At 38.3% G+C, this 26,245-nt stretch overlaps 1 protein-coding gene across 4 annotated transcripts in view; it reads right to left on the bottom strand.

The window, feature by feature from the left end:
- The window catches only part of MSRB3 (methionine sulfoxide reductase B3), a 163,559-nt gene that overhangs the window by 82,663 nt on the left and 54,651 nt on the right, over positions 1 to 26,245 (bottom strand). For all 4 annotated transcript variants that reach the window (XM_078076227.1, XM_078076228.1, XM_078076229.1 and 1 more), the window contains one exon: positions 524 to 552. In XM_078076227.1, the coding sequence (XP_077932353.1) occupies positions 524 to 552 (29 nt within the window). The remainder of the gene's footprint in view (positions 1 to 523; positions 553 to 26,245) is intronic.

Raw genomic sequence — 26,245 nt, 5'->3', positions numbered from 1 at the left:
AGTTTTCCATTACACCCCCAAATAAACAAATTTTTAAAAAACTAACGAATCATAGACAAATTTATATTTCTATTGGCTAAAACTCTTTATAGTTTTTTGGATTAGTGCTCCCTTCAGCAGCACATAAACTATAGTTTGCAGGATTAAATGTATTTATTACCCACATTTGATGACAAGTCGCTTGCACATAATCTTCAAATTATCCAGGATGCTTTATCTACTTAGAGAATAATATTCTATTTTGAGCAATAAGTATGTACAACCCTTACTTCTGCATTTAAAATGAAACTCTGCAGATATAGGGCATTTAACGCTTATTACAGAACTATCAAGAATCCCAAAGTGAATATCTCAAGTTATGATTCCAAGCAGCCAATAGCCCTGCTTTGAGGTGGGGTTCATGTTTTGAAAAGAGGCTGCCTAGTCTGTTTAAAATCAAAAAGGTTCTTGATCTGATGAGTTATTCCTCAGAGAATAATGTAAATAAAATATACTCAGAATAACATTACTAATGTAAACATACCTGAACCGGAGTCAAACTTGCTTTCTGACCTGAAAAGAGAAAGAAATTTTTTACAATATAAAAATTGCTTATTAAAGAGCAACTATTACTCTGTGGGAGGGGATACAATGGTTATAGATTTCAGTACATTGGTCAACAAGGAAAATCACTTTTTTAAATGTAAACACAAATCTATTTTAACTATTTTAGATGTATGCATTATCCTAGGTCCCCGAAACATGCACATTATCTGTAGAGATAGCACAGTAAGAAAAAGACAGTAACTTTTTAACTTGTTTTGAGAGAAGGAGGATAAATTATGGACCAAAAAAAGGCAGATTAACTTGTTTCCGTAATATAATAAAGCAATAAAAAACTCAAATTTAAATTTATCCTCTTTACTTATTATTAAAGATTTTCAATTATTCAACACCAAGTAATTTTTCACTAAGTTCTTCACCAAGTAAATGAACCTAGTAACCCCATACATTTAATAAGAAAGAGGAAAAAAGAATCTGAGCCCTTGTGGGAACGTTATGTTTCAGATATAGGTTAATACTGGTTGTAAATTCAGAAGCCTTTGAAGCTCTCAGTTCGGCTGTGGGAAAACTTCTGTTGGGTAATTACTCTCAAGATGCTGCTGGTGCGCTGTCAAGCAGAATTAACCCTATGACTAGGCCTATCTACACAAGCTACTATAAGACAGCATTGTCTATATCTAGCTCTCAAACCAATTAGTGGGCATGCTCCAGTCGGATTTATATCACACATTAACAATCAATAGTATATATGTTCACAGCTGCCACAGCGAGATACAAGAACCCACCAGCAGGAGTCCTGTTAGGGGATGTTACATTGACAGAGAAGACTTTCTTTTTTTTCCTGGGGAAATGTAGTTAACTAAGTGGGAAAGGAGATTTCTTTGAAATTATGCCAGGGTACCAAAGCACTTTTGGAAGCAGTGGCTTTCTTTACCTAAATTAGTTTCAAGAGAAGTCATCAAAGGGGAGAGGGGGGAAGGAGAAGCAAGAAGCAGCTTCCTTTGTCATAAAGACCCATTTTCTCAAGTATTCTCAAGTAAAGTTTCACCTGATACTTAAACTAAGTCAATAACTGTAAAAAAAAAAAAAAAAAAAAAAAGTATTATGACGACCATGGTTATCAATAACCAGCACTGCAAGCCAGGTGCGCATTTTTCCCAAGCCCTGGCTAACCACAGTGTCCTCTCAATCCTTCTCTGACCCGTCCCTGACTACCATTTCAGGTGCAGACCATTTTTGCTTTTTGTCCTCTCTTCTGTTCTGGAAAGCCCTGCCGCAGGCCCTCTTCTTTGTTTCCCTGAGCCCCAGTCTAAAGGACACTTGCCCCATGCCCTGCTGGTTTCCTTGCCTATCTTCCCCACTGGTCACAGCACGGACACAGTGCTTGAACACAACTGTCTGTTCAGGGGATCTTCTGCTTCCACACACAGTCTCCTCACCTGCATAAGAGGTGTTCTTCCTTTTGTCGAAGATTCCCTCCACTTCTACGCTAAAAGGCATTCTCTCATCCAGCCTGAAACCAGACTGTGTGAATGACTCCTCTCTGCTGTATCTTCAATCCCCAGGTTTCTGCAGGTCCCTCCTCCCTTCTGCAGAGAAGTGCTCGGGGATGAGATGAATGCCCTCCTTCAAATTGGTGCCCTATTTTCCTGCGCTTACAATCAAGTATATGGAACGGAGAAACTCTACCGTATGTCTTCTTCTCCTCACCTCCCAATATATTCACTCTTGGAGCCACTACAATGTGTCCTTGCTAAAGTTTATCAGTGGCTTCCTATCGCTAAACCCAAAAGCCCTGTTACAGTCCCGACTTTACTAAACCTCTCTCCAACGAACGAGCAATACTACCTGAAGGTTGTCCTGGGGCTTCAAATGGTATATGTACTAAGCTGAATTCAATTTCTTTTCCCTCAAATATAACTCCCTGCAATATAGCATTGAAACTGGATATCATGACATTGTTCCAGTTTTCTTCTGCACCCCCAATATCAAATTAGTCACCAAGACCTGTTGATTCTACTATCTTCCCTCCTCTCTGTTCTCACTCTTACCATCTTCGGGCCTATCTTTTGCTCAGAATCTCATAACCAGTATCCCACCCTCCCTTCCAATCTATTATCCCATCAGCTGCCAGAAGTTTCCAAAACACTAATCCGATCACATCACCACCACCTCAAAAACTAGAGCAGAGCTTTCCAAACTTGGGTCACAAATTGACCCAATAATGGATTATAAAATTCATTTAGTGGATTACAACTAGTGTTTTTAAAAAACTGAAATAGGAGCGCCTGGGTGGCTCAGTCATCAGCGTCTGCCTTCGGCTCAGGCCCTGATCCCAGAGTCCTGGGATCAAGTCCCGCATCAGGCTCCCTGCTCAGCAGGAAGCCTGCTTCTCCCTCTCCCTCTGCCTGCTGCTCTGCCTTCTTGTTCTCTCTCTCTCTCTGTCAAATAAATAAATAAGATCGTTAAAAATAAATAAATAATAAGTAAATTAATAAACTGAAATAGAATAGAAGACAAATGCGCTTCACATAGTGAGAGTATGTGCAATTCTGTGCAACTTTTAATTACATGTATGTGCATTTGTGTGTGTGCATGATCGCACATGTGTGTTGTGCAGTACCACCCTCACAAGTGAGCAAAAAAACCTCTGCTCTGGCCTTCCTCTGGCTGTGTCCTCCTCCCCACCAGGTAAGGAGTCCCTTCTATCTGAAGCTCCAAGTACCAGGGTCCCCAGCATTCTCCACCCAAATGGCCCTGAGCTGGCTTCCTCAGCCTAGGGACTAAAGCCCTTTCTTTAAGTCAGGTTGTGCGACTAGTGTGTGTGTACCTCCAGCCCAAGGGGTGGTCAAAAGCTGTTGCTGGAAGGAGGGAGACTAGACCTGAGGACAGAAGGATGGGCGAGCAAAGAGGACAGAGGAACATGCTTTCCCTACTCTTCCACATTTCTGCTCAGAGAATTCTTAATTCAAACCCTTCCACGAGAGTAGGAAGCTGGAACACCAAGGGGCCAGAGGCTGCCCCTTAGACCAGACTGGCACAGTCTAGATGGCCCTTGGAACTCAGGGGCCTGGCTGGTACGGATAGGAAAGGGGCAATGATAGGACAGATAGAAGAGCTCCTCCCCCCCGCCATAGAGAAGAAAACAAAGGACAGATGCCACAGCCATCAGAAGAGACGGCTGAGGGAGCCTTTTCCTCCTCTCCTCTACTTGGCCTGGTTGCCATCGTCCCTGAGTTTCCCCAGGATGAATGACAGCCTTTTGGTGGAAGTCTAAATTAACTTTAAATTTGCACTCTTCTCAGTTATTTGGTATCAGTGGTTTTACACACAATTTTTACTGTTTTTGTTATAAGGTACATTTGTCAAAGTAGATTGGTATATCCTTTTGTAATAGTTTATTGCCTTGACTTATAACTTCTTAAATAATTAGCTATCTTGTATCCCCATTTGTCCTGTTGCCCAGGCCCCGCAAGTGATAGGACCAGGCCTGGTAATAAATCATCATGTAAAAAGGTATGTCTTACTATGGGTCACAGACAAAAAAGTTTCAAAGCTACTGATTGAGGGATATCAAGTTCACACTCCTCTGCATGGTGTCTGAGGGGCCCTGGTCCCAGGTCTCCCACTCCAACTCTAACCCACACTGTATCCCACACTCTCACCAAATGAAACTGTTGCCATATTATTAGCCTGCATCCAGTGCCCTCAGCCTCCAATGCTCTCCCCCCAGCTCATCACTGACAAGCTCTTATTCAACTATGAAGACTCACCTCAATTCCATCAACACTCTGCCTGCTCCCCCTTGCCTCCCAGAGCTCCTTGCTTGCCCCTCAGTTACAGCACGGTGTGGGGCCTGGCACAGAGACCCCCACACTGTGTGTCAGAGACACTAAGCTCAGAGAGATGCAGGCTGGGTCTGGTCCATCTTCATATTCCCAGCACTTACTGCAGCATGAGGCATTTAAGAGTTATTAAAAATGTGTAGTAGGAATTAACACATGAACAAATGAATCTGGAGGTTAACAGAAGGCTAAAAAAATAGGTACAGTGGCCAAAAACTCAATAAAATGCCTCTTTCTGAGATGTGAAAAATCGTATCAAAAAACTCTCGTTCCTCAGGCCATCTTATCTTCTCCAGAGATAGCTGGTCAATATGTAAAATACACACATAAAGTTCAGAGAAAACGTCTTCACAAACTAATTAACGACATCAGGTATCAGCTGAAAAACAAGAATGTTTTTATAATTCTCGGACACAGTCCTGAACCTTCAAAAAACACACAACTACTCTATTAATAATTAAGACTTAATAGTAGGGTTAATACTATCACTTTGGGGGTTAAGGAAAGTTGGTCCTGTGGTAGAAGTTAATTCAGACTTCTCAGATCTTACACACACAAGACACAAAGCCTGTCTCTATTGTACTATGGACTCTGATCATCTCTACTTCTAAATCCTCTTTAAAAAAGTAAGCAAAGTATAGATAGGAACAAACAAATGGCAAGTGCGAAAAAAAAATTCACACATAATACAGATTATACTAGAAAGGCAAAAAGGGATGTTCCTTCATTCATTCCAAACCATGTATGATGTGCTTATTTTCAGTAGTGTATTAAGCTAGATGGCAGGAATATAAAAATGAATGAAGTAAGGTTATGTGGAGTATAAGATGCATAAATAGAATTGTGTCTGCACAGACATTCATTTAACCCCTTGATTACATACTCACATCTCAGCTTAAAGCTACACAACTAGTTCCTTTGGCAATTGCCAAAAGATGGCGAACATAGCACACACTGCTACGGTCTTCCAATATCCATTCTCCACTTTTTTATTTTAGAAATAGACTCTCTGAGTTTTCGACAGGCACATGGGCTGCCTGCCTAAGACAATTTTTCCACAATATTTCCTACCTCTCTTGTAGCTAGTTGTGACCATGTAACTAAGTTCTTGCCAAAAGGATGCAAGCAGAAGTGACGTGTATAGCATCTGCATCATGCCCTTCCACGGAGCTGCATCCCTCTCTTCTTCCCACTGGCTGGAATGTAGATGTGATTCCAGGAGCTGAAGCAGCCATTCTTAGATCATGAGAGAGAAGCTGATATCAGAGTATCAGCCTTTCACCAGCCCTTGTGCTGAAGGTATATACACGATAGTAGCACCATGATCAATCTTATTACTGTATTTAAGCCACTATTGTTTTGGAGCACTTGTAACAATAATACCACACTAAAAAAAGGCCTAAACTAAAACTCCAAATTTTTCAACCTGAATAGTTTCTATGAATTTGTAGTTGCGAGGAGAATTTAAGTATCATTACTATTTTTTTCAATCATTAAAGTATATAATGCATGCATTCTTTTGGTAACAGAACTGTAGGTTTTCAAAAGAGGGTGGTTTTAGTCTTTGGTTAGAGTTCTATAGCCCTGTTTTATAGTTTATAAAAACTACTATTCTCTATTTATAGGAAATAACCCAGGGTCCAGGAAAGTTCTGTGTATTGAAGTCAAAAGTTTTTATTTATTTTATTATTTTAAAAAATTGTATTGTCTCCTTTGTGGAACCCTCAAAGTGTCAGAGAAACTGCTTTTTGCTTAATGTTCAACTGAATTAAAAACTTTTTAATGAGAACCATATAAGTGTGAGCTACATGGAGTTGATGGAGTCAGTGTGCCAAAAGGTTTTAGGTAACCTGTGGAAAGGTGAGGGTGCCATTCTTAGTGTTTTTAATTGATGTCAATCTAAGATTCTAGCCGCAGAAATCATTAGAGGGAAGAAGAAGGAGTAACAGACTGATTTCTGCCTATAAGGTTATTATATATGACAACTCCATACCCAGGATTTTCTAGAACAGTCCAGGTCAAATAACCTCTTCTGTTGTCCCCTTAAAGCAAAGAAAATCTTCAGAAGTCTCAATATTTCAGGAACCTACTTACAAGCCTAAGAATTTCCTCTTACTCTAAAGGTAACCCACAGGCCTTCATCAAACCAGAGGCTAGTAATAATAGTGGTGAGTATCTGTGTGCCTTCTCCTGGCTCCATAAACACAACATGCTTCCTCTGCTTGGAAAGCGCCCCCCCCCTCATTCTAGTATCCCTTAACCCCTTTGCCTACTTAACTTCTAAAACTCTCTCCACATATTAGCTTCATCATCAGTGCATTAAAAAGGAGTGGCCAGGGGCGCCTGGGTGGCTCAGTTGGTTAAGCGACTGTCTTCAGCTCAGGTCATGATCCTGGAGTCCCAGGAGTCCCGAGATCGAGTCCCGCATCGGGCTCCCTGCTCAGCAGGGAGTCTGCTTCTCCCTCTGACCCTCCCCCCTCTCATGTGCTCTCTCTCTCTCTCTCTCATTCTCGCTCTCTCAAATAAATAAATAAAATCTTAAAAAATAAAATAAAATAAAATAAAAAGGAGTGGCCAGATGACCTTAAATCAAATCCCTTGAGTTTATACTCGTAGAGCACCAGTTGCTCCTTCTTGGCACTCGTCAGACTTGTAATCCTACATCTGTTCATGTGGTTATTTGACCATACTAAAAGAGTTCAACAATTGTGGCAGACACTGTTGTTTGCCTATCTAACAGCCAGTCTTCCTTTTTCCCGAAGACAGAATTCCAGCTCTGGAAGGGTGCTCATGTGTCCCCCCCACCAGGAATGAATCATTACCAGGCCCCACCAGCTGTGGCCTTCCCCCTGTCCTTCGTCAGTGGCTGGTTCCCGGACAGGCGGGTAACCCGGTTCCGAGCAGTGAGCGGTACCGGGAGGTCTGCTGGGACACTTCTTGGAAAGGTTTTTCTCCATGAAAAGGACAGGGGTGATTTAGGGAGAAGGCCCTTTTCCTACTTTCTCTCTCTCTCCCTGTTTCCTGCCTTTGAGGTTATTATTCAAGGATATGACCCTTAGAACTGCTACAGCAATCTTGTAACATTGAAGGGAAGGCGAAGAGAAATCACAGAAATGCTAACATAGAACTTTGATACTGTTCCAGTTCCAGAACGGCCTTTCTCTAGCGCTCCTGTTAAGGTAGTCAAGTCTGTCATTGTTAAGCCACTTTTACTGGGGTATTTCTGTTACTTTTAACCCAAAATATTCTGATATTATAACCAAAGCAGTACTAGGTTATGAGGTATCTACTTATATTGTGTTTAAAATTCAGGCCTCTGTGTTATATTTTGATGATAATGATGCCATAAATACAAAAGACAGAAAAATACACAGGGAAAAAAATAAATTTAAACATTGAAAGACACATCAACTACCACAACTAAAAACTGAGAAAAATGTACAAATAAAAGGTGTCCATTAACTGCATGCTCAATTTAAAAAAAAAAAAAAAACCTGGCAAAAATAAATCAAACAACCCATAAATTTAGAAATCAAAATAGTCAGCCAAAGAGCAGCAAACCTGAGGAAGCTTGCTTGAAGATGCCCCACATGAGCCTGGTATTGTTTGGTTTTTGTGTTTTCCTTGTAACCAGGCCGTGTCCCTGTCACTGGGATCCCTGCCACCCTGATATGTTTGTGGGAGACTTTATGCAGCAGAGTGGTAGAGTCTATGAATCACTTAATATTGAGGGGATAGTCGTGGAAAAGCCAGCCAGTGGAGACAGACAGACCAGAGCCCGGCTCAGGTCTACCACTTGCTACCCTATGTGACTTTGGAGAAGGTAATTACCGCTCTAAGTCTTGGTTTCGCTCTTTATAGGATGGAAGGAATATATTTGCCCTTTATAATTTCTGTGTATAATACTATGAAGTTCCTAGGTCAAGCTCTGGCATGTATTATAAGTTGAGTAAACGGTAGGTTTTTATCTAAACGAAGATACTAACTAAAGTTGACCTAGTAGGCTACAAGTACAACTCGCAATATTTTGGCTAAATATATATACCTATATATAAACAGAATGTATTACTCTGCTTGTGATCTTAGTTGGGGTATGATTTTAATATGAGTGCCAAAATGATGTAGCAAACAATAAGAGAATAGCAATAAAAATAACTGAAGAAACTGGAAATATTTGAGAAGGCTAATGCAAAATAATATAAATGATCTGTTTACACAACATAGAGAAGAAATCTTATTTGTCCTTAAAACACAAATGAAACGTTCTCTTATTAAAATAGTTGCACAATTCGGGGTGCCTGGGTGGCTCAGTCAGTTAAGTGTCTGCCTTCGGCTCAGGTTATGATCTCAGGGTCCTGGGATCGAGTGCCACATCAGGCTCCCTGCTCAGTGGGTAGCCTGCTTCTCCCTCATCCTTTCCCTCTGTGTTCTCCCCCTCTCTCTCAACTAAATAAGTAAAATCTTCAAAAAATATAAAATAAAAAAACAAAATAGTTGCACAATGCACTCAACAGCATATAGCAGTAAGAATCAAGAGACCTGGAATCAAGTTCAGAAACCAGGACAAGTCATTTAACTTGTGAGCCCCATTTTCCTCATTAGTAAAATGAAGCATTTGAAATAAATCAGTGTTGCTCCACAGAAACTATTCCATGGAGAGGTAAGCTGTCTAAATTTTTCTGTAGTTCCCAAGAATAAAGAAAAGGAGAAGGGAAAAGGAGAGAACAGAGGAAAAGTGAGTGTGAGGTGATAAAAATTTGCATCTGTACAACTCAAACCTATAGACGAGTAAGACTGAAAAAACAGACAATTCTTAAGGCCATTTTTGGCTCCCAGGTTCCATAATTGTTCCCGAAGCCAGATTGATAACTGCCTTCTTAAAATTCCAGTATCATTTCCCGTCTGTATAATTTACAGCACTTAATCATACGTTTCCTTTAAAATAATTTAATTGTGTCTTGTGTATATTTATATCTCGAGGGAGAATAAGACCTCTAAACTAAAGATACTTTAGCTGTTGAAAATAAATTCAAAGCACTAAAGAAACAGTGTTAATAGAGGACACTTCTTCATATTATAAGCTGAAATGTGTCCTCCCAAAATTTCTTGTTTTGAAGTTCTAACCCCTAGTACTGTGACTGTATTTGAAAATAGGGTTTTTAAAGAGGTAATTAAGTTAAAATGAAGTCATTCAAGTGGACCCTAATCCGACGTGACTGGTGTCCTTATGAGAAAAGGAAATCAGGACATAGACGCACCAGGAAGGAAGACCACGTGAAGACATGGAGAGAAGACAGTCACCCACAAGCTAAGAAGAGAGAACTTAGGAGAAACCAACCCTGCTGACATCTTGATCTGGGACTTCCAGGCTCCAGAGCTGTGACACAGTACATTTCTGTTGTTTAAGCCTCCCAGTTTGTGGCACTTTGTTATGGAAGCCCTCACAAACCACCACACTTCATTTCTTCTTCAGCCAGATATTTAGTAAACTCAAACCTCCAATAAAAGCCAAAAACCCAGAAATTAGCTGGAAATAAAAATGTCTACAGCTCTTATACACTTATGCCCATTTTAGGTACAATATAGTTTTGATTTCTCTATTCTCCCTCATTATTTTTAACCAGATTCGGCCAAAGTGCTTTACCTGCATCTTGACCACAGGGCAGCTGTTCCTGCAAATTACCAGAGACCACCAGTAGGCACACATAAGACTCTGATCAATGGGCTCTCTGTCTCGTCATACCGCTGTGGGAGAATGTTTCCAGTGGTTTTGCCTGGTCCTTTAACACTGGTGTTGTGTACATAGTTGGCATGTGCTCTCTGGGGGATGAGGCAGACTTGGGAGGTGGTAAAATTTATTGCCCTACATCAGTTTTACACATAATATTTGTTTTCTTATTTTCCCTGGAAATTTTCATTTCTACTCTAGGTTGTAATCAGAAGTAGAACAATACAAGTTGTGCCTAGCAGCTTAGTGCTACACACAATAAATGGCAGATCCTAAAATTTTAAGGAATCAACAAAAGAAACTCAAACAAGGGCAATCCAGAGTTGATGAGTATAGAGGCAGACTCCACACACCTCAGTAGCCTCTGAAGATGTCAATGCGAGATGGAAAGGTAAAAGAATATCACCCTCCACACTTTACAGAACCTTAAGTACCTCATTAGGGCCTCATTGCACCATTGTTTTATAACACAGCTTAATAACTATGTTAAATATAACATGTAATATTAATAATGATAGCTACAAGTCATGAAATTAATCATTTAATTATGCTACTTAGTAAGACACAGAAGTATATTATTTAGACAGGAGTTTATTTTTTAAATCATTAGTTAATAATTTTAGGGTTAAAATACATGTTTGAGTTGTCTAGAGAATATGTTTATACAAAGCTCTTCATTTCCTAGATATCACTATACACAAACAGAAGAAGCAAAGCAAAATTAGGAAGAGAAAAGCATAAATTAAGAATAAAGAGACCATGGAGAAAAGATCTAATTGTCAGTGTTAAGTGTGTGTACTCCTATTTCTACAAAGCACTAAAAAAGTGATTTAGGTCTTTAAAAATCAGTTGTGTTTTTCATTTGCAAAGCAAAGATAATATCTGCTACTCTACACAGTTATTTTTTTTTAAGATTTATTTATTTATTTGAGAGAGAGAAGAAAGCGCGAGAGCACTTGAGGGGAGGGGAGGGACAGAAGGAGAGAGAGAATCTCAAGCAGACTCCCCGCTGAGCCAGAACCCCACACAGGGCTCAATCTCACAACCCTGAGATCATGACCTGAGCTGAAACCAAGAGTTGGACTCAATCAACTGAGCTACCCAGGCACCCCCAGATCTCAACTTTAAAAGCCTTTATAAGGAGTTGTGATTTTCAAAGATAAATCATCACAGTTTTTAAAAAGCAAATTATAATCTGACTTAAATTATTTAAATTCTCATTCTGCCATGTGAAAAATGAACTACAATGGAATGACAACCAAAACAGAGAGCCCATCTGGCACCCAGATCTTGGTTTTTTTGTTTGCTTGTTTGTTAAGACTTTATTTATTTATTTATTTATTTATTTATTTATTTATTTAAGGTGGGGCGGGGGCGTTGAGGAGCAGAGGGAGACGGATAAGCAGACTCCGTGCTAAGCACGGAGCCGAATGCAGAGCTCAATCCCAGGACCCTGAGATCACGACCTGAGCCGAAATCAAAAGTCGGGACGCTTAACCAACTGAGCCACCCAGGTGCCCCCAGATCTTGGTTTTTAATACCATTCTCTAATACAAGGAACCAGGGCTTCTTGGAGAAATGGCTGATTCTCGAACTGGGGCAGGAAATACACAAGATAAACCTGGATTATCAAGTAGTGCTAGAAAGCAAAGAAGGGCTCAAAAACAAACAAACAAAAACCCCACATCGATAGGGATATCTCAAAGGGACACAAGAACCAACAGAAAGAGTTCCCAATAGCCAAAGCTGGAACAATATGAACAACAAAATAAATAGAGTAGTATTGGATTATAACCCAAGGTATAAACTAAATATCCATGAGTCCATATCGATATAAGTAAATGATTAATTAAATAAATGAGAGAAAAGACACACATTTCCCTTTGCAGAAGAATTCCAAATAATTTATATAGCTACTCTGCCCTCAGGATGAGGAAAAAACTCCCCAGTCCTTAAGTGTGGGCTGTGCATCGTGACTTCCTTCCAAAGAGCACAGTATGGAAAGGGGAAAACTGAGTAACTTTGCAGTGGGGAAACCTAATAAACACTACCTCAGCCATATGGCCAAGGTCAATATTAAAAGTGATACCATGTTGATAGTATGTACCCTCGATATGATGTGATTAAAATGGCACTTTATCTCTGTGATCTTCCACCCCAAAACCCACATCCTCAGTCTAATCATGAGAAAAACATCAGACAAATCCCAATAGAGGAGCATCCTACAAAATACCTGACCAATATTCCTCAAAACTTTAAAGGTCATCAAAAATAAGGAAAGTCTGAGAAACTGTCACAGTCAAGAGAAACTAAATGTAATAACTAAATGTAATGTAGTACCCTGGATAAGATCCTGGAACAGACAATGGACATTAGGTAAAAACTAAGGAAATCTGGGGGCAGCTGGTGGCTCAGTCAGTTAAGCATCTGACTCTTGATTTTGGCTCAGGTCATGATCTCAGGGTGGTGAGATCAAGCCCCATGTGGGGGCTCCGTGCTCAGTGGAGAGTCTGCTTGAGATTCTCCCTCTCCCTCTGCTCTCCCCCTGCCCGCACTCACTCGCACACGCTCTCTCTCTCTCTCAAATAAATAAATAGATCTTCAAAAAAAAAAAAAAAACCTAAGGAAATCTGAATAAAGTATGGACTTTACTTAATAAAAATATATCAATATTAGTTCATAAACTGTAACAAATACACTATACAAATGTAAGATATTAATAATAGGAGAAACAGGGTAAGAGAGTATATGAGATCTTTCTGTACAATCTCTTCAATTTTTCTGCAAATCTAAAACGGTTCAAAAAATAAAATCTATTAAGAAAAAAAAAAGCCAAAGCAGAAAGATTATCATAGTAGTTCAGGTGAAAGATGATAAAGATAATGAAGCAGTGGATATAATGAGGACTCAGATTCAGAATATATTTTGAAAGTGCACAGTGCAAAATGTGTTGGTAGATTAGATATGGAATGTGAGGGAAAGAGAATAATCAAGGATGACTCTTGGAATTTTTGCTCAAGTAACTAGGTAGATAATGAATAGTACCTTTATTTAGTATTTGGGGGAAACAAGAGAAGAGGAGGTTGATTCTGAATCATTTGCCACCTCTATTTGTTGCTAATTTCTGATTTATTCTTGTGACTTGGTAGGATCAATAAAGCTTCAAGCTGTATGGTTCCTCACAGGATCTCAGATTACTATAATTTTTTTTTTAAATCATAAAGATATTAAAAGCCTACTTTCTAATAGAAAAGTATATAACTGCCTTGAAAGAGATGGTATAAAATGTTTCTTGACCTAACTTTGAAATAAAAATAAGTACTAAATCATTGGTTCCCTGGACACAAATCAATGATTCTGGAAGACGTATGATTATAGGAACTACATCAAGCATTTAAAAAGCACAGATTAAAGAGTTTGGAAATCTCTATTTTTAAGTTCTCTAGATGATCCAGATGATCCTACGAACCACTGACCTGGATGGCATTCCTTTAAAGCAAAGAAAACGTCTCCTATTTAAAATAACAAAGCATCTCACATTTCTAATTATTTCAATTTGTTTATATTAGTAGTTTCCAAAGTAACTCTTTGCCCAACAAGGAAGTAAAAAATTTCCCATTGCTTTGTAATAACTTCCACATTCACAAGTTGCTACACATCACCATTAAAAAGTTATCTTTGTGGGAAGCACTGAACTAATCACCAAACAAGTGAAAAATCTGTCAGAAAAGACCCAGTGTCCCCAGGCAAAAAATCATACACTTGCCACTTTCTTGGTGAACTTACTAAAAATGTCTGATTTTACAGCTATTGTCTCTGCTCACATGAATCAAATGATAAAAAAAAAAAAAAACCTTAGATTACCTGAATTACTCAGACTGTGCCAGCAAATCATCTCAAAAGATTCATCACTAAATTGATGTGTCATACGTAATTTAGTAAGTTTACACTCCATTACAGTAAGTTTACACTCCATTACACCCCCAAGTAAAAATAATATGAACGACAAACATTCAATATCAAAAAACCTTCCCACAAAGGGTGAGACCATGAAAAGAAGTTGACTAGAAGATGTGAACTTTCATTAAGTCAGAGTCAAAAGCATTTATGGAGTGCTCACTATGTGCAAAGCACTTGATTTGAAGGAAGAAGTCTTGTTTAAAGTAGCCATAATTCAGCCCATAAAGCCCTTTATAGTTCAAGATCAACAGTTTGAACCTCAATCAGAAGCAAATTGGTAGCTGGTTCATACTGGAGGAGGCAGGTGTAATTTGGTCAGTGCTGCTCGGTTTCTTAAGTTGAATGGGCCTTTGCAGTTTCTGTAAACTCCACTTCTGGGTGGTCTTCCAGAGCAATCTCAAAGAGTACCACAGAGGTACTGCAGTTAACTTATGCTTATGCGGACTATGAGTCATGCAACTGCCATTAACACTATATACTTAAGTGAGTACATAGAAGTAAAATGTGCAAATCTCCAGCAACATAAAGCCAACTTTCCTCAGAGCAGAAAAACTGCCACTAGGATGACCACTGAAAAACAAATCAAGGCACAAATAAACAAGTGTAGTTTATTCTGAGCACAATGCAAGATTAACAGAGATAATATATAAATAGCAGAAGGATTCATGGGTTATACCCAGCTATTCATGATTATTAAATATAGCAATGATATAACAAATCCACATCTGCTTTGACTTGAGTGGACTCTCTTTTGTCTACTTGCTGGTGGTGTGACGCAGTAAGACGTTCGAATGGTAGAAGCAACAGAGAGGCTAACCAGAGCTGCCCTGTGCTGAACTCCTACTCCACAGCAAGCAAGCACACTTTAACACTTGAACACAGGCAGAACAATCTAGATAATCCAAAAAAAGTGAATATTTAACATTCGTCTCACAGATGGACAATTACTAACCTAAAAAAAATTCTTTTACCTATCTCCTAAAAGGAGAGAAATTAATCTTCTGGGTTGTTGGGGTTTTTTGTCTTGTTTTGTTTTTTTCTGTTTAAAGGGAGAGAGAGAGTGCAAGTGGGCCTGGGCGGGGGGGGGGGGGGATAGGAAGGTTGGCACAGAGGCAGAGGGAGAGAGAATCTTAAGCAGGCTCCACGTCCAGCTTGGAGCCCCACATGGGAACTCAATCTCACGACACTGAGATCATGATCTGAGCCAAAATCAAGAGTTGGATGCTTAACCAAATGGGCCAGGGCACTTGGTGGCTCACTGGGTTAAGCGTCTGCCTTCGGGTCAGGTCATGATCCCAGGATCCTGCTCAGCAGGAGTCTGCTTCTGCCCCTCCCCCTACTTGAGAGCACTCTCTTTCACTCTCTCTCAAATAAATAATCTTAAAAACAAACAAACAGCTGAGCCACCCAGGCACCCCTAATCTTCTGTTCTCAAGTTTACTATACCTAGTCTTTAAATCTCTTTCCCTTATCTCTAATACCTTAAATATATCCTTCTTTATACCTTTCTTCAATTTATCAAAAACATATGATAAAATTTTCCCTTGAGTTTGCTTTCCCTCCAGTAATAAGGGGTTAGCCTCACCATTCCTACCTTAACTATAATGATGTAACTATGAGGACTATGTTTTCTGGGATCACTGCAATTTCAAGTATTTTACATTATCTCCACTTCAGCTCGTGGTTTGAAAACATGAGATGGTACCCTAAAATCTTCACACTCTGACTTTCACTACCAATTTCTACCAAAATTGTTCTCTCACAGTTGCCAAGTCCAATGGCTGGTTCTTATTCTTCTGAGTCTCTGCAGCATTTCCCAGCCTTGCTCATCCCTTCTGTGATTTCTAGACTTTGCTCTACATGGCAGAGTGGCATTTCCTAACATGTGTCATCAGGAACATCAGTCGCACAGAAGGTTCCTAAAGTAAGATTCTGAGGTCAGACATTTCTGAAGATGCTACATAAAACATTCTACTTCCAGAGCTCTACAATGAACATTAGTGAATTGTGTACGCCTTGATTTTTATGACGAAGCAACCATTTGATTTATTTTAACTCCGTGTTTCCCAGAAAGCAAAGCAATCCTGTTTATTTATAGTCCACAGAACCCTCCTTTTTTCATGGAACACATATTAGCATGTCATGCAACTAGTCTTTTGCAGGAGTATTCTTCTTTTTTTTTTTTTTTTCAGGAGTATTCTGATCAAATATTCACCAGAGCATACTGTGGGGCGTATTGATGCACCTGAAATTTTAGGTTAAAACCTGAAATCTATCAGACTTCCAAAGTTGAATTAATCATCTTTTTTCCCAAGTCACATTTAAAACAGCAAATTAATCTTTAGTAACAGTTTTTTTCACCAACCTCACACTCAGACGGTTGAGAAATCTTTAGCTCTTACTGTCTAGGGTTCATCATATGTAGTGTCTATCTATAGTTTTGTTCCCTCCCTTCCGTGGCTGTTGGCATCACCCTAAGGCAAATCTTTCTTAAGGCTCATCGAAACTCATGGTAACCAAGCATAAGAATTAGGGGAAAGCTTTTAAAAACAAAAAAAACAAAAAAACCAAAAAAACAGATTCTGGGCTCCACCATAATCTTGCTAAATCAGAATTTGGAGCAGGGGAGAGGCTTAGAATTTGTGATGCTCATGGACAGCTAGAGTTACAAACTGCTAAAGTAGACCACCAAGGCTCCATGCCTTTTCTCCTCTTGCTTAACTGAGCATTTCAGTTCCCTTCCATCATCTGTTCAAGTGACATGGTTTTGAGATGCCTAACCATCAGTTTGCTCTTCCCTGAATGGGGTCCATTTTGTCTATAAGCCTTTTGAAGTGGGGCTCTTATACTGAACCACAGAGCACTCCAGATAAATAGGCTGGCCAATTTGTGAGAGAGTAGGACTATCGATTATCTATTGCCTCCTGGGTTTATGTTGGACAAGCAAAATCAGTCTCCTCCCTATCCCCCCTCCCACAGCAAATCACTACTCACTGGCATCAACACCAGTCTATAATAACCACTAGACAGTGATCACCCAGCAAACAGACAAACACAAACTTGCCAGAAGTTTCAAGCATTATTTACTAACTGATCTGGTCTCTGTTCTAAATAAGTGGCATGCCTTCCCATTCTCTAATGAACTTTAGTTCTGAAAGCTGCCAATCCTTAAAGTGCTTTAGTAGCAATGCTTCACATTTACAGTGTTTTTTCCACTTACAAAACATTTCAACACTATGTAATTAATATTTTCAAAAGTTCTCCCAACACAGGTATTATTCTCATCTTGCAAATGAGGAAATTAAGGCTCACAGAGGTTAAGTAGCTTATTTAAAGTCACACACAGTAAGTAAGGAAAGTTGTGACTTTAACCTCACATCTTAATCATAGCTTGCTCTACTTTAAAATCCAAGTATAGTCACTTGGCCATCATCAAAAAATGAGCACCAATTAACACCAGAGTGCGATGGCTACCAGATGGTGGATTACTCAGCAAAAAGAATAATCAGCCAGAATACAGGGAGGTATTATAACATAATATAGGAGCTGAGGAGTAGTGCCTCTGGGGACAGCCAGACCTGAATTTGTGTCCTAGCTCCATTTCTTACTACCAGTGTTACCTTGAGTCAATTGCACACCCTTTATGAGCTTTGATTTTCTACTTAAGTTAGGAAGAACAAAGGAGATAATTTTCTTTAAAGTGCTTAGCGTAATGCGTGGTACGTGGTAAGCCCTCAATCAATGGTTGGTTTTTTTTTTTAATCCCTCATTCAAACATGACGAACAGTTTAAGAAAGCAAGTCTGTTTAAAATATATACAAATCTTCTGAAATTGGTGTCCCATCCTTCACCAGTTACCTCCAGGTGTCTGGGAGTAAGACCATGTGAGGACCTATAGGAAGATAGATGGAAGACAGCCATGAGGAGGGAGAAATCCTGAAATGGTGTTTGAAGCTGTAGGCCAAGAAAAGGTTAGTACATAGAAGGGTTGAGCAATGTTTAAGACCCATGGGCTACCTGTCCTGGGATAGCATCATTATTATTTACAAGAGAAGGAAAAGAAAAAAAGCAGCAGCAACTTAGAAGACAAGGGCATTGGGTAAAGTATCTACATGGGATGTGAGTAAATTATTACATGGACAGGATGGGTTTGGGCTCTCAAAGATAAATTGGGAATTACATTCTAGTTCATTCTTTCAAATTATCACTGGGAAAAGATAAATTTGGGGGTAGAAAGATGATGTTTTTAAAGTAAGTTTTGAAAATAAATTGGTCAGGGGCGCCTGGCTGCCTCAGTCAGAGGAACGTGGGACTCTTGATCGCAGGGTCATGAGTTCAAGCCCCATGTTGGGTGTGGAGCCTACTTAAAATAAAAAAATTAATAAAAAAATCTTTCTTAAATAAATAAAATAAATTGTTCAATGTTTGTAACACACTGAGTAAAGGTAAAATAGTATTAAATATTTTTTTCTTATTACCCAACAAAATACATGTTCATCTTCAAAACAAATAAAAAGGACAGACAAGAAAAAAAATTACCTATAATCCAACCACCCAGAGATAACTACTGTTAACATTTGGTACATAACCTTCTACACTGCTTTATATTCATATATTGATAGAGATGTGTGGGTTTTTTTAAGATTTTATTTATTCATTTGAGACACAGAGATACAGAGAGAGAGAGAGAGCATGAGCAGGGGGAGAGGCAGAAGCAGGCTCCCTGCTGAGCCAGGAGCCTGATGTGGGGCTCGATCCCAGGACCCTGGGACCATGACCTGAGCCGAAGGCAGATGTTTAACCATCTGAGCCACCCAGGCACCCCTAGAGATGTGTATTTTACACATATGGAGTCATATGTAATTATTGTTTTATAAACTCTTAAATTTGTTTTAAATTTCTTTCCAGACTAGTAAATATTCTTTTGCAGTATTATTTGAAATGCCATATATATTTTCACTAGGTAGTTCATTTAGCTGAATATTCAAATGAATTTTTGTTATCACAAGAAGAGTGATTAAAGACATTATTGTAGCTTTATCTTAATGCATTAAAATGATTTTAGAATAAATTACTAACAGTGTCTTTGCTAGATTAATGGCATGCAGAATTCTAAGACTTTTAACATAACTTATTCAGTTATTGTCCAGAAAGTTACTACCAATTCACACTCCACCCAGCAGGATTTTAAAGTGCTCATTTCCCAGACCCCAACCAACACTGAATTTGTTGATATTGCAAGTGTTTACTAATTTGGTAGGTATAAAACTATCCCTCCCTTTACTTCATTTTTTTATTCTAAGAGGTGGAAGGTTTTATATCATCTACTTATTTTACAATGTTTGTCTTTCTCAATTGATTTGAATATTAATCTTCTCTCTCTCACATGAGTTGCATATATTTTCTCCCAGTTTGCCAATTTTTTTTAAGTGTTTTTGAGCTATAGAACTGTAAAATATTTAGGTAGTCCAACCTAAAATATTTTTTTTCTTTTTGATTCCTGCCTCAGGAATCTTGTTTAGAAAGGCTTACCTCACCCCAATGTTACACACATTTAGCTTTATATTTTCCCCTAGGACTTGTATGGTCTTACTGTTAATATTTTAAATTTTTATTTAACCCAGACTTTATTGGGGGCGTAAGATACTGGGTTATAAAATATTGAGGGTGGGATCTAATTTTTTTTTAAATATATAGCTGGTTGCCCCAACACCATTTATAGTATTTCATTGATTTTATTGTGTACTTTTTATATCTAACACATTAACATCTCTGAAACCTAGATGTGTCCATGATCAATAAATAGCATTACACAATTTATATGGCAGGTTTCTTTCCTTAGTGTTACTTGAAGTAATAATAAATCCTTCAATCAATGGTTTCTTAGATTTTATGAAACACAGTATTTATCTCTGTTCTTATTTCACTCAGAGGTTTTTTTTTTTTTTAATTAAAGAATGTACTTTAAATTTTTATAAAACCTCTTTGGGCATAATTAAAATGATCGGTTTTCCCTAAGATGTCCTAGGATTGAATTATTCGTACATTGCTGAAAAAAACTTTATCTTGCCATGGCATATTGCTCGTTCAATATGTTGCTACATTCCTTTTACTAATATTTTATTTAAAATCCTTACATCTATTTTTATAATTCAGATTGGTCTACAGTTTTTTCCTTGGAATATCTTTATCAGGTCTTGAGGTACTTTACATTTGTCAAATAAGTTGGTAAGCTTTCATCTATTTTCTACGATTGACACAGTTTATAATAGCATAGGAATAATGTTTTTTCCTTTTTCTGTAAAAGTCGAAGCTGGTTTGTGATAACTCTCAATTTCTTCTAGGGTTGCTGGTCAATCCAAGTATTACAACTCTCCTATACTCAAAGTTTGTATCTCATTTGATTCTTAGAAAATTAAACTGAGATTCTTAATTTATTAGAATAGGATTATATACAGTATTCTCTTACATTAATTTTTTTTTCATATCTTTGGTTTTATCCCATCCTCATTCCTAGTGTTTGCAACCTATTTTCTTTTCTTTCTCCCTTTCTTTCTTGATTAGACCTGACAGAAATGGTCAACTTTACTGGTCTTTTCAAAGATGAACCTCTTGGTTTTATTTAACAGTTCTACTTGTTTTTATTTTTTCAAGTTAATTTATCTGAGTGCTTTTAAGATCTTCTCCTTACCTTTGATTTTCAGCAGATTTTCTGTGATGTGCCCAGATGTGGTTTTCTTCATATTCATCCTGTTTCAGATTTATGGCACTTTTGGAATCTGTGACTTGATTTTTGTTTTGTTTTGTTTTGTTTTGTTTTTCTCAGCTTGGGAACATTCTTGGCTATTCTCTCTTCAAATACTGCTTCTCTCCCATTACTTTTTTCTTCCCTTTCTGTGGCTGTAATACGTTCTTCCTAAAACTGTAATTCTTGTATTACCTTCTCGATAACTTTTCATTTTTTTAAGCCCCCTAGCTTCAGTCTGAATATTTTCTACTGACCTGTTTTTCTGTTCACTAATCTTGTTTCTTCTATGTCCAATATGCTGTTAAATCCATCTCTTGTTCATCCTTTCTTCTGATAGGCAGTTAGAGTGTGGAGAGGAAAGGGAAGATTACCTTAATCTAATCAGGGACTGAAGTAACTTGAGTCTGGGTTGCAGCTTTTGATAAATTTAGTCTACCCTTGGTCTGCACCGATACATCAGTGTGCTGAACTGAAGCTCAAGAGAGGGTATTGTTAAAATTTCAGGAACGTAAAAGTCAGTTGCTAAGTACAGGCATTATTAAAAACAAATTATATAAACTTACAATTAAATAAATTATACTAAAAGCAAAGGTAATACTCCAAAACTTGCCACTTCCAAATTTTCTAACTAAATTTAACTGCTATCTGTGTTACTAATATCTGTTGTATGTGTGTTGTAGAAAAACTATATAATAGTGTTACTACACAACTCTTCCCAACTCCACATTCAGTGATGTCACATTTGTAGCATGAAATATGACCCATGGTAGAAGTATTTGCACCACAGAAATCAGCAAACACTACAAATCAGAGCTTGATTTACTGTTTTGCTGGTTGCCGAGATCAGTTGTTCTCAAATGGAGGTGTTTTTGCCCCCAGTGGGTATTTGATAATATCTGGAGAAATTTTTCTTTGTCAGCTTAGTGGGGTTGGGTGGGAGAGGTGGGGAATGGGAGGGACGTGTGCTACTGGCATCTAGTGAGTAGAGATCAGGAATGCTACTAAACATCCTACAATTTATAAGGCAGCCCCCCACAAAAAAGAATTATCCAGCCCAAATGCCAACAGTGCTGAGGTTGAAAAACCCTGGCCTGCTGGTATCTCTGCTTCTGAATGTCTGGCAAATTCCTGGAGGGAAAACCTAGGCACTTTATCCTCGTTTATTTTATTGTTTTTGTTCTGTTTCTAGCATTTTGAGTTGATGATTTAGTTATTTTTAATCTTTCTTATATTTAATAATAAAAAGGTTTGACTATGGGGGTGCCTGGGTGGCTCAGTCGGTTAAGCGTCTGCTTTGGCTCAGGTCATGATCCTGAGAATCACGGCGCTCTGGGATCCAGCGCCATGTGGGGCTCCCTGCTCAGTGGGGAGTCTGCTTCTCCCTCTCCCTCTCCCCCACCCCTGCCCCAGCTTGTGCTCTCTCTCTCTCTCCCTCTCGCTCTTGCTCTCTTCCTCTCTCAAATAAATAAATGAAATCTTTTAAAAAAATGTTTTGACTATGAACTTCTCTTTTGATATAGCTTTGGGTAGCTGACTCTATTTTTTGTCACTTTTTGCTCTTTTTAATGTTTCCTTATAGAAGTCCCATCTGTAGAGATTTTCATCTGTCCCTTGGTTGGGACAGGTATGCCTTTGCAGTTGCAAGCAATGCTATTGTTGAAATAAGCATCTAGTGGAAGTTCCATAAGCAGTCTACAGAAAACACTTTAGAAAGTGTGGTAGAAGATAATAATTAGAGTCGATAAAACCAGGTGCTTATTTCTACTTCCCCCATTCTAGTATCAACTTGAATCATTTGACTCTGATGTTATTCTTGACTTACTGGAACTAAACCATTTATCTAACAAACAGTTGAGTACCAAGGATATGCAAAATCCTACGGCCCTGCACTGGGTGGAGATGGGGGTTACAAAAATCCCAGGTCATGACCTATTCTCTCAAGAAATTTATAGACTTGTTAAGGAGAGACTTGTAAGTAACTAACGTATTTAAACTCTCAGTTACTCGTCTAAGTCACATTATTTGGGGAATTTAGAATCTAGACTAAATTTGTTTTTAATTATTCAGCAGAAACTGAAAATATTTTGGATACAGATCACTAGGTCAAACTATATTATAAAACATGTGGTAAGGTTGGAATCAAAAGCAGACTATGCTGACTTAATTCTGAGAACTTCAGATTTGCACGCTGTTTATACTTTACCATGTAAATTTATTTAAAGCTGCACAGTTTTTACAAGCCTTACTTTATATGTGTATCTTTATATCTTGTATAGCATGCTTATGTAATTATCTCATTTGCTACAGTAATGCTATGAGTTAGAAAGGGTTGATGTTATTCTCCCCATTTTACAGATGAGAAAAGTGAGACAGAACATTTAAGGAACTTGCTTATGGTTATCCAGCAAGTCCACACCAGAATCCACAACTCTTTCCACTTGATACTCTGGATGGCTTCTGTGCTTTTCTTTGATAATGTTATGTGATGGGTTACTTGTCCAGTGAAGACATGAATCTGAATGAAAATTTATGCGGGTCTCATTGAATCAGTGACCACGGTTTTGAAAGAATTACTCATTTACAGGAAGAATAGCTTTATGGCCTGCCTCAGAAGGACTTGCTAAAACTTGCACATTATTTTTCATAAGATGTCCTTAAGGAGTTTCAAAGTCTGTGAACTGTAATAATAAATATTCATTAATATTCTGATTCATATTTATATAAACAAGATAAATTTACATGAAACATAGTTAAAACTCTGCCTATTATTTTCCCCGTTGAATCTAACTATGCATTCTAATTCACTGAGAAGCATCTAAGCCATTTCTGTCTACATTTGGAAAATTAACTAAAGAACGAGGATTGTGATTTAGGTAATCAAAGGCAAGATTGCTCTGCCCCCACTTTTCCGCTCGCAAAACACAGATACATACACACAACTCACTTTCAGCTATCCAGGGATTATGTGTAGGCGTTGCTTCAATTCTTCTTTGTGTCAGAAAATGCAGTTGTAATACCTTTGCATATTGTTAAACTTTGAATCATGCCTTGCTGTCGTTTTCTGGCTTCTCAAATGGAGTTCTTCTTTCCTTTATTTTATGCTATGCTTTTATGCTATTTATGCTTTTCTTTCTTTTTTTTTTTTTTTCCTGGTGGTTTAATGAGCCAGGCACTAGCCATGTTTTGTTGCTCCCTATCTTTGCCAATAGGTCCAGGAAGTATTCTTCTTTCAATCTAACTGTGGTCTTGCCCTGAGCTTTCAGATGAGATGCAGACAGAAGAGTAACTCCCTCGGTTACAGATACTTTTCCTGTAAATTGCTGCATGTGGCGACAAAAGAGGAAGGGCCAATCGGATGAGGGAAGTCAATTTTATATGCTCTTCAAAATAATATAGGAGTTATTCAGGTATAACACCAGTTTAAGCCACTCCTCAGAAATCTAGTTCCTTTCAGAGTAGTCTCATTGTACTGGAAAGTTCACTTTGTTTAAGGATTTAGAATGAGGTGAAGGGCAATTCAAATCTTCTAAATTCAAGTTAAATGCACTTTGTTAAAGGTTAAGAAACATTTGCTGGAATCGTGAGCAATTTCCAGCTAGAGCTCCATAAAAAAGAAAGCTTGATGTGAAATTCATATTACTCTTCCTGGTAGAATTCCATAGTGAATTCTAAAGTAAAGGGTTGAGAAAATGGGATTTGAATAAAGAATAAGAATGGAAAACTCCCTTCTCCCCCCCTTTTACATCTCCTCCACTCATAACAACAACAACAACAACATACACACACACACACACACACACAGGTGCATGCAGGGCGGACTGAGAACAAAGTTTCAGAAGGGGAAAAGTTTATGTTGAAAGTCTCCTTTAATGGTAAGTGGAAAAGCATACATGGAGTAGCAGAGTTGAATAAATTGTTTGTGGCATCGAACTGGAATTTCTTCAGTGAAAGGGCTTATGTTCTTAAAGAGTTGAAAAACGGCTTAAGTTTTCTAGTAGCCTAGAATAAAATTGCACAGGAGGCTCCTGTGAAACGCAGCACGTGTGGATAGTTCTGCAGCAGAGCTCCGTTCGAAATGTAGTAACACAGCTGAAGCAGTGACTCATCGCACTAAGATCTGCTGATAACAGACAGACACTCTCTAATAAAGCCTGTACTTTCTCACATTATAAGGAGTTGCTTAGGCTGTTGTGATAGTAGGATATGTTCCCAAAACGCGGTCAGGCCACTTGAATTTAACATTTGTTGAATATCTGCCACATACTAGGCCTTTTCCTGCCTTTAGTTCTTACACCTGTTTGGTTTTATTTTGCCCCTTTTCATAGGCGGCAAGTCTGGGGTCGCACATCTGCACTAATAGTCAGTTGATTTCCACTAGTTGCCTGCTCTGTTTGATGACAACGAAGATAAAAAGAAATTTCAAGATAGAAGGAAAAGACATTTAAGATAGCTCATGTCATTTGGCCTCAGTCTTCTCAGAAATATACAGAGAGAATTCAGAAAAAGTGGTGAACATTTGGAATACAGTTACTTAAGAAAATGTAATGGGGGGGTCAATAAGCGAAAATAAAATGGCCCTCCAGTTTCAATAACTAGAATCCTGCCCATGAATCCGGCTGCTGTCCTACCTCGCAGATGCTGAGTGGCCTGAGGGCTTCCTGGAGGCTGCCACAACTTCCTGTCAGGATTCCAAGGGACTTCCGTAAGATAACCCTTCTGAAGCGGAGTCCTTACTGATGACCTGCCATGATGGGGCTATCTACCTTTGGTTCAGCACCCCCTAGATTGGAATGGTCTTCAATGTTCAACTTAACTACCACAACAAAGAACAGTTTTTTTAAGTGTGTGTGTGTCTGTGCGTGTGTGCATGTTCCAGTTATGCTGAGGAAAATAACCAGACCAGAGTGACCAAAATAAAATATTAAATAAATAAATTAAATTAATTAAAATTTTATTTTCCTATAATTCTTTACCTTGCTTCTTGTCTAAAAGTTCAAGTGTTACTATTCTAAATCTATTTGTACACTGGTGTGCGATCTTCTCAAAGTACTTATCCTCTCTGTTTCTTTCATCTGTAAAATGTGTTGTTGTTGTGAAGATTAAAAAACTTAATTTATATAAAGCACTTACAACCATGCCTGGCATATGGTAAGTGCTATGTAAATGTTAACTCTTGTTTTATCATCATCACCATCATCATCATTATCATTCATGGCCCTGTATAAAATGAGCTATTAATTCAGTGAGAGGCCTGATAAGTTAATGCATGCAGAATAAAAACTATCCTAGGTGGTTCTTCCAAGTCTTAAACAAAATTATTAAGAGTTGATTACACATGGATAATGTTGAAGTTTATCAGCTAACAAGAAAAAAAAGTTCCCACTGAAGATGTCATCCTTATTCCCTTCTCTTTTCACCCCC

This window comes from Halichoerus grypus, chromosome 6 (genome assembly GCF_964656455.1).
Source record: "Halichoerus grypus chromosome 6, mHalGry1.hap1.1, whole genome shotgun sequence".
In the NCBI taxonomy this organism is placed as follows: domain Eukaryota; kingdom Metazoa; phylum Chordata; class Mammalia; order Carnivora; family Phocidae; genus Halichoerus; species Halichoerus grypus.
This window is presented reverse-complemented; position numbering and strand designations above follow the sequence as displayed.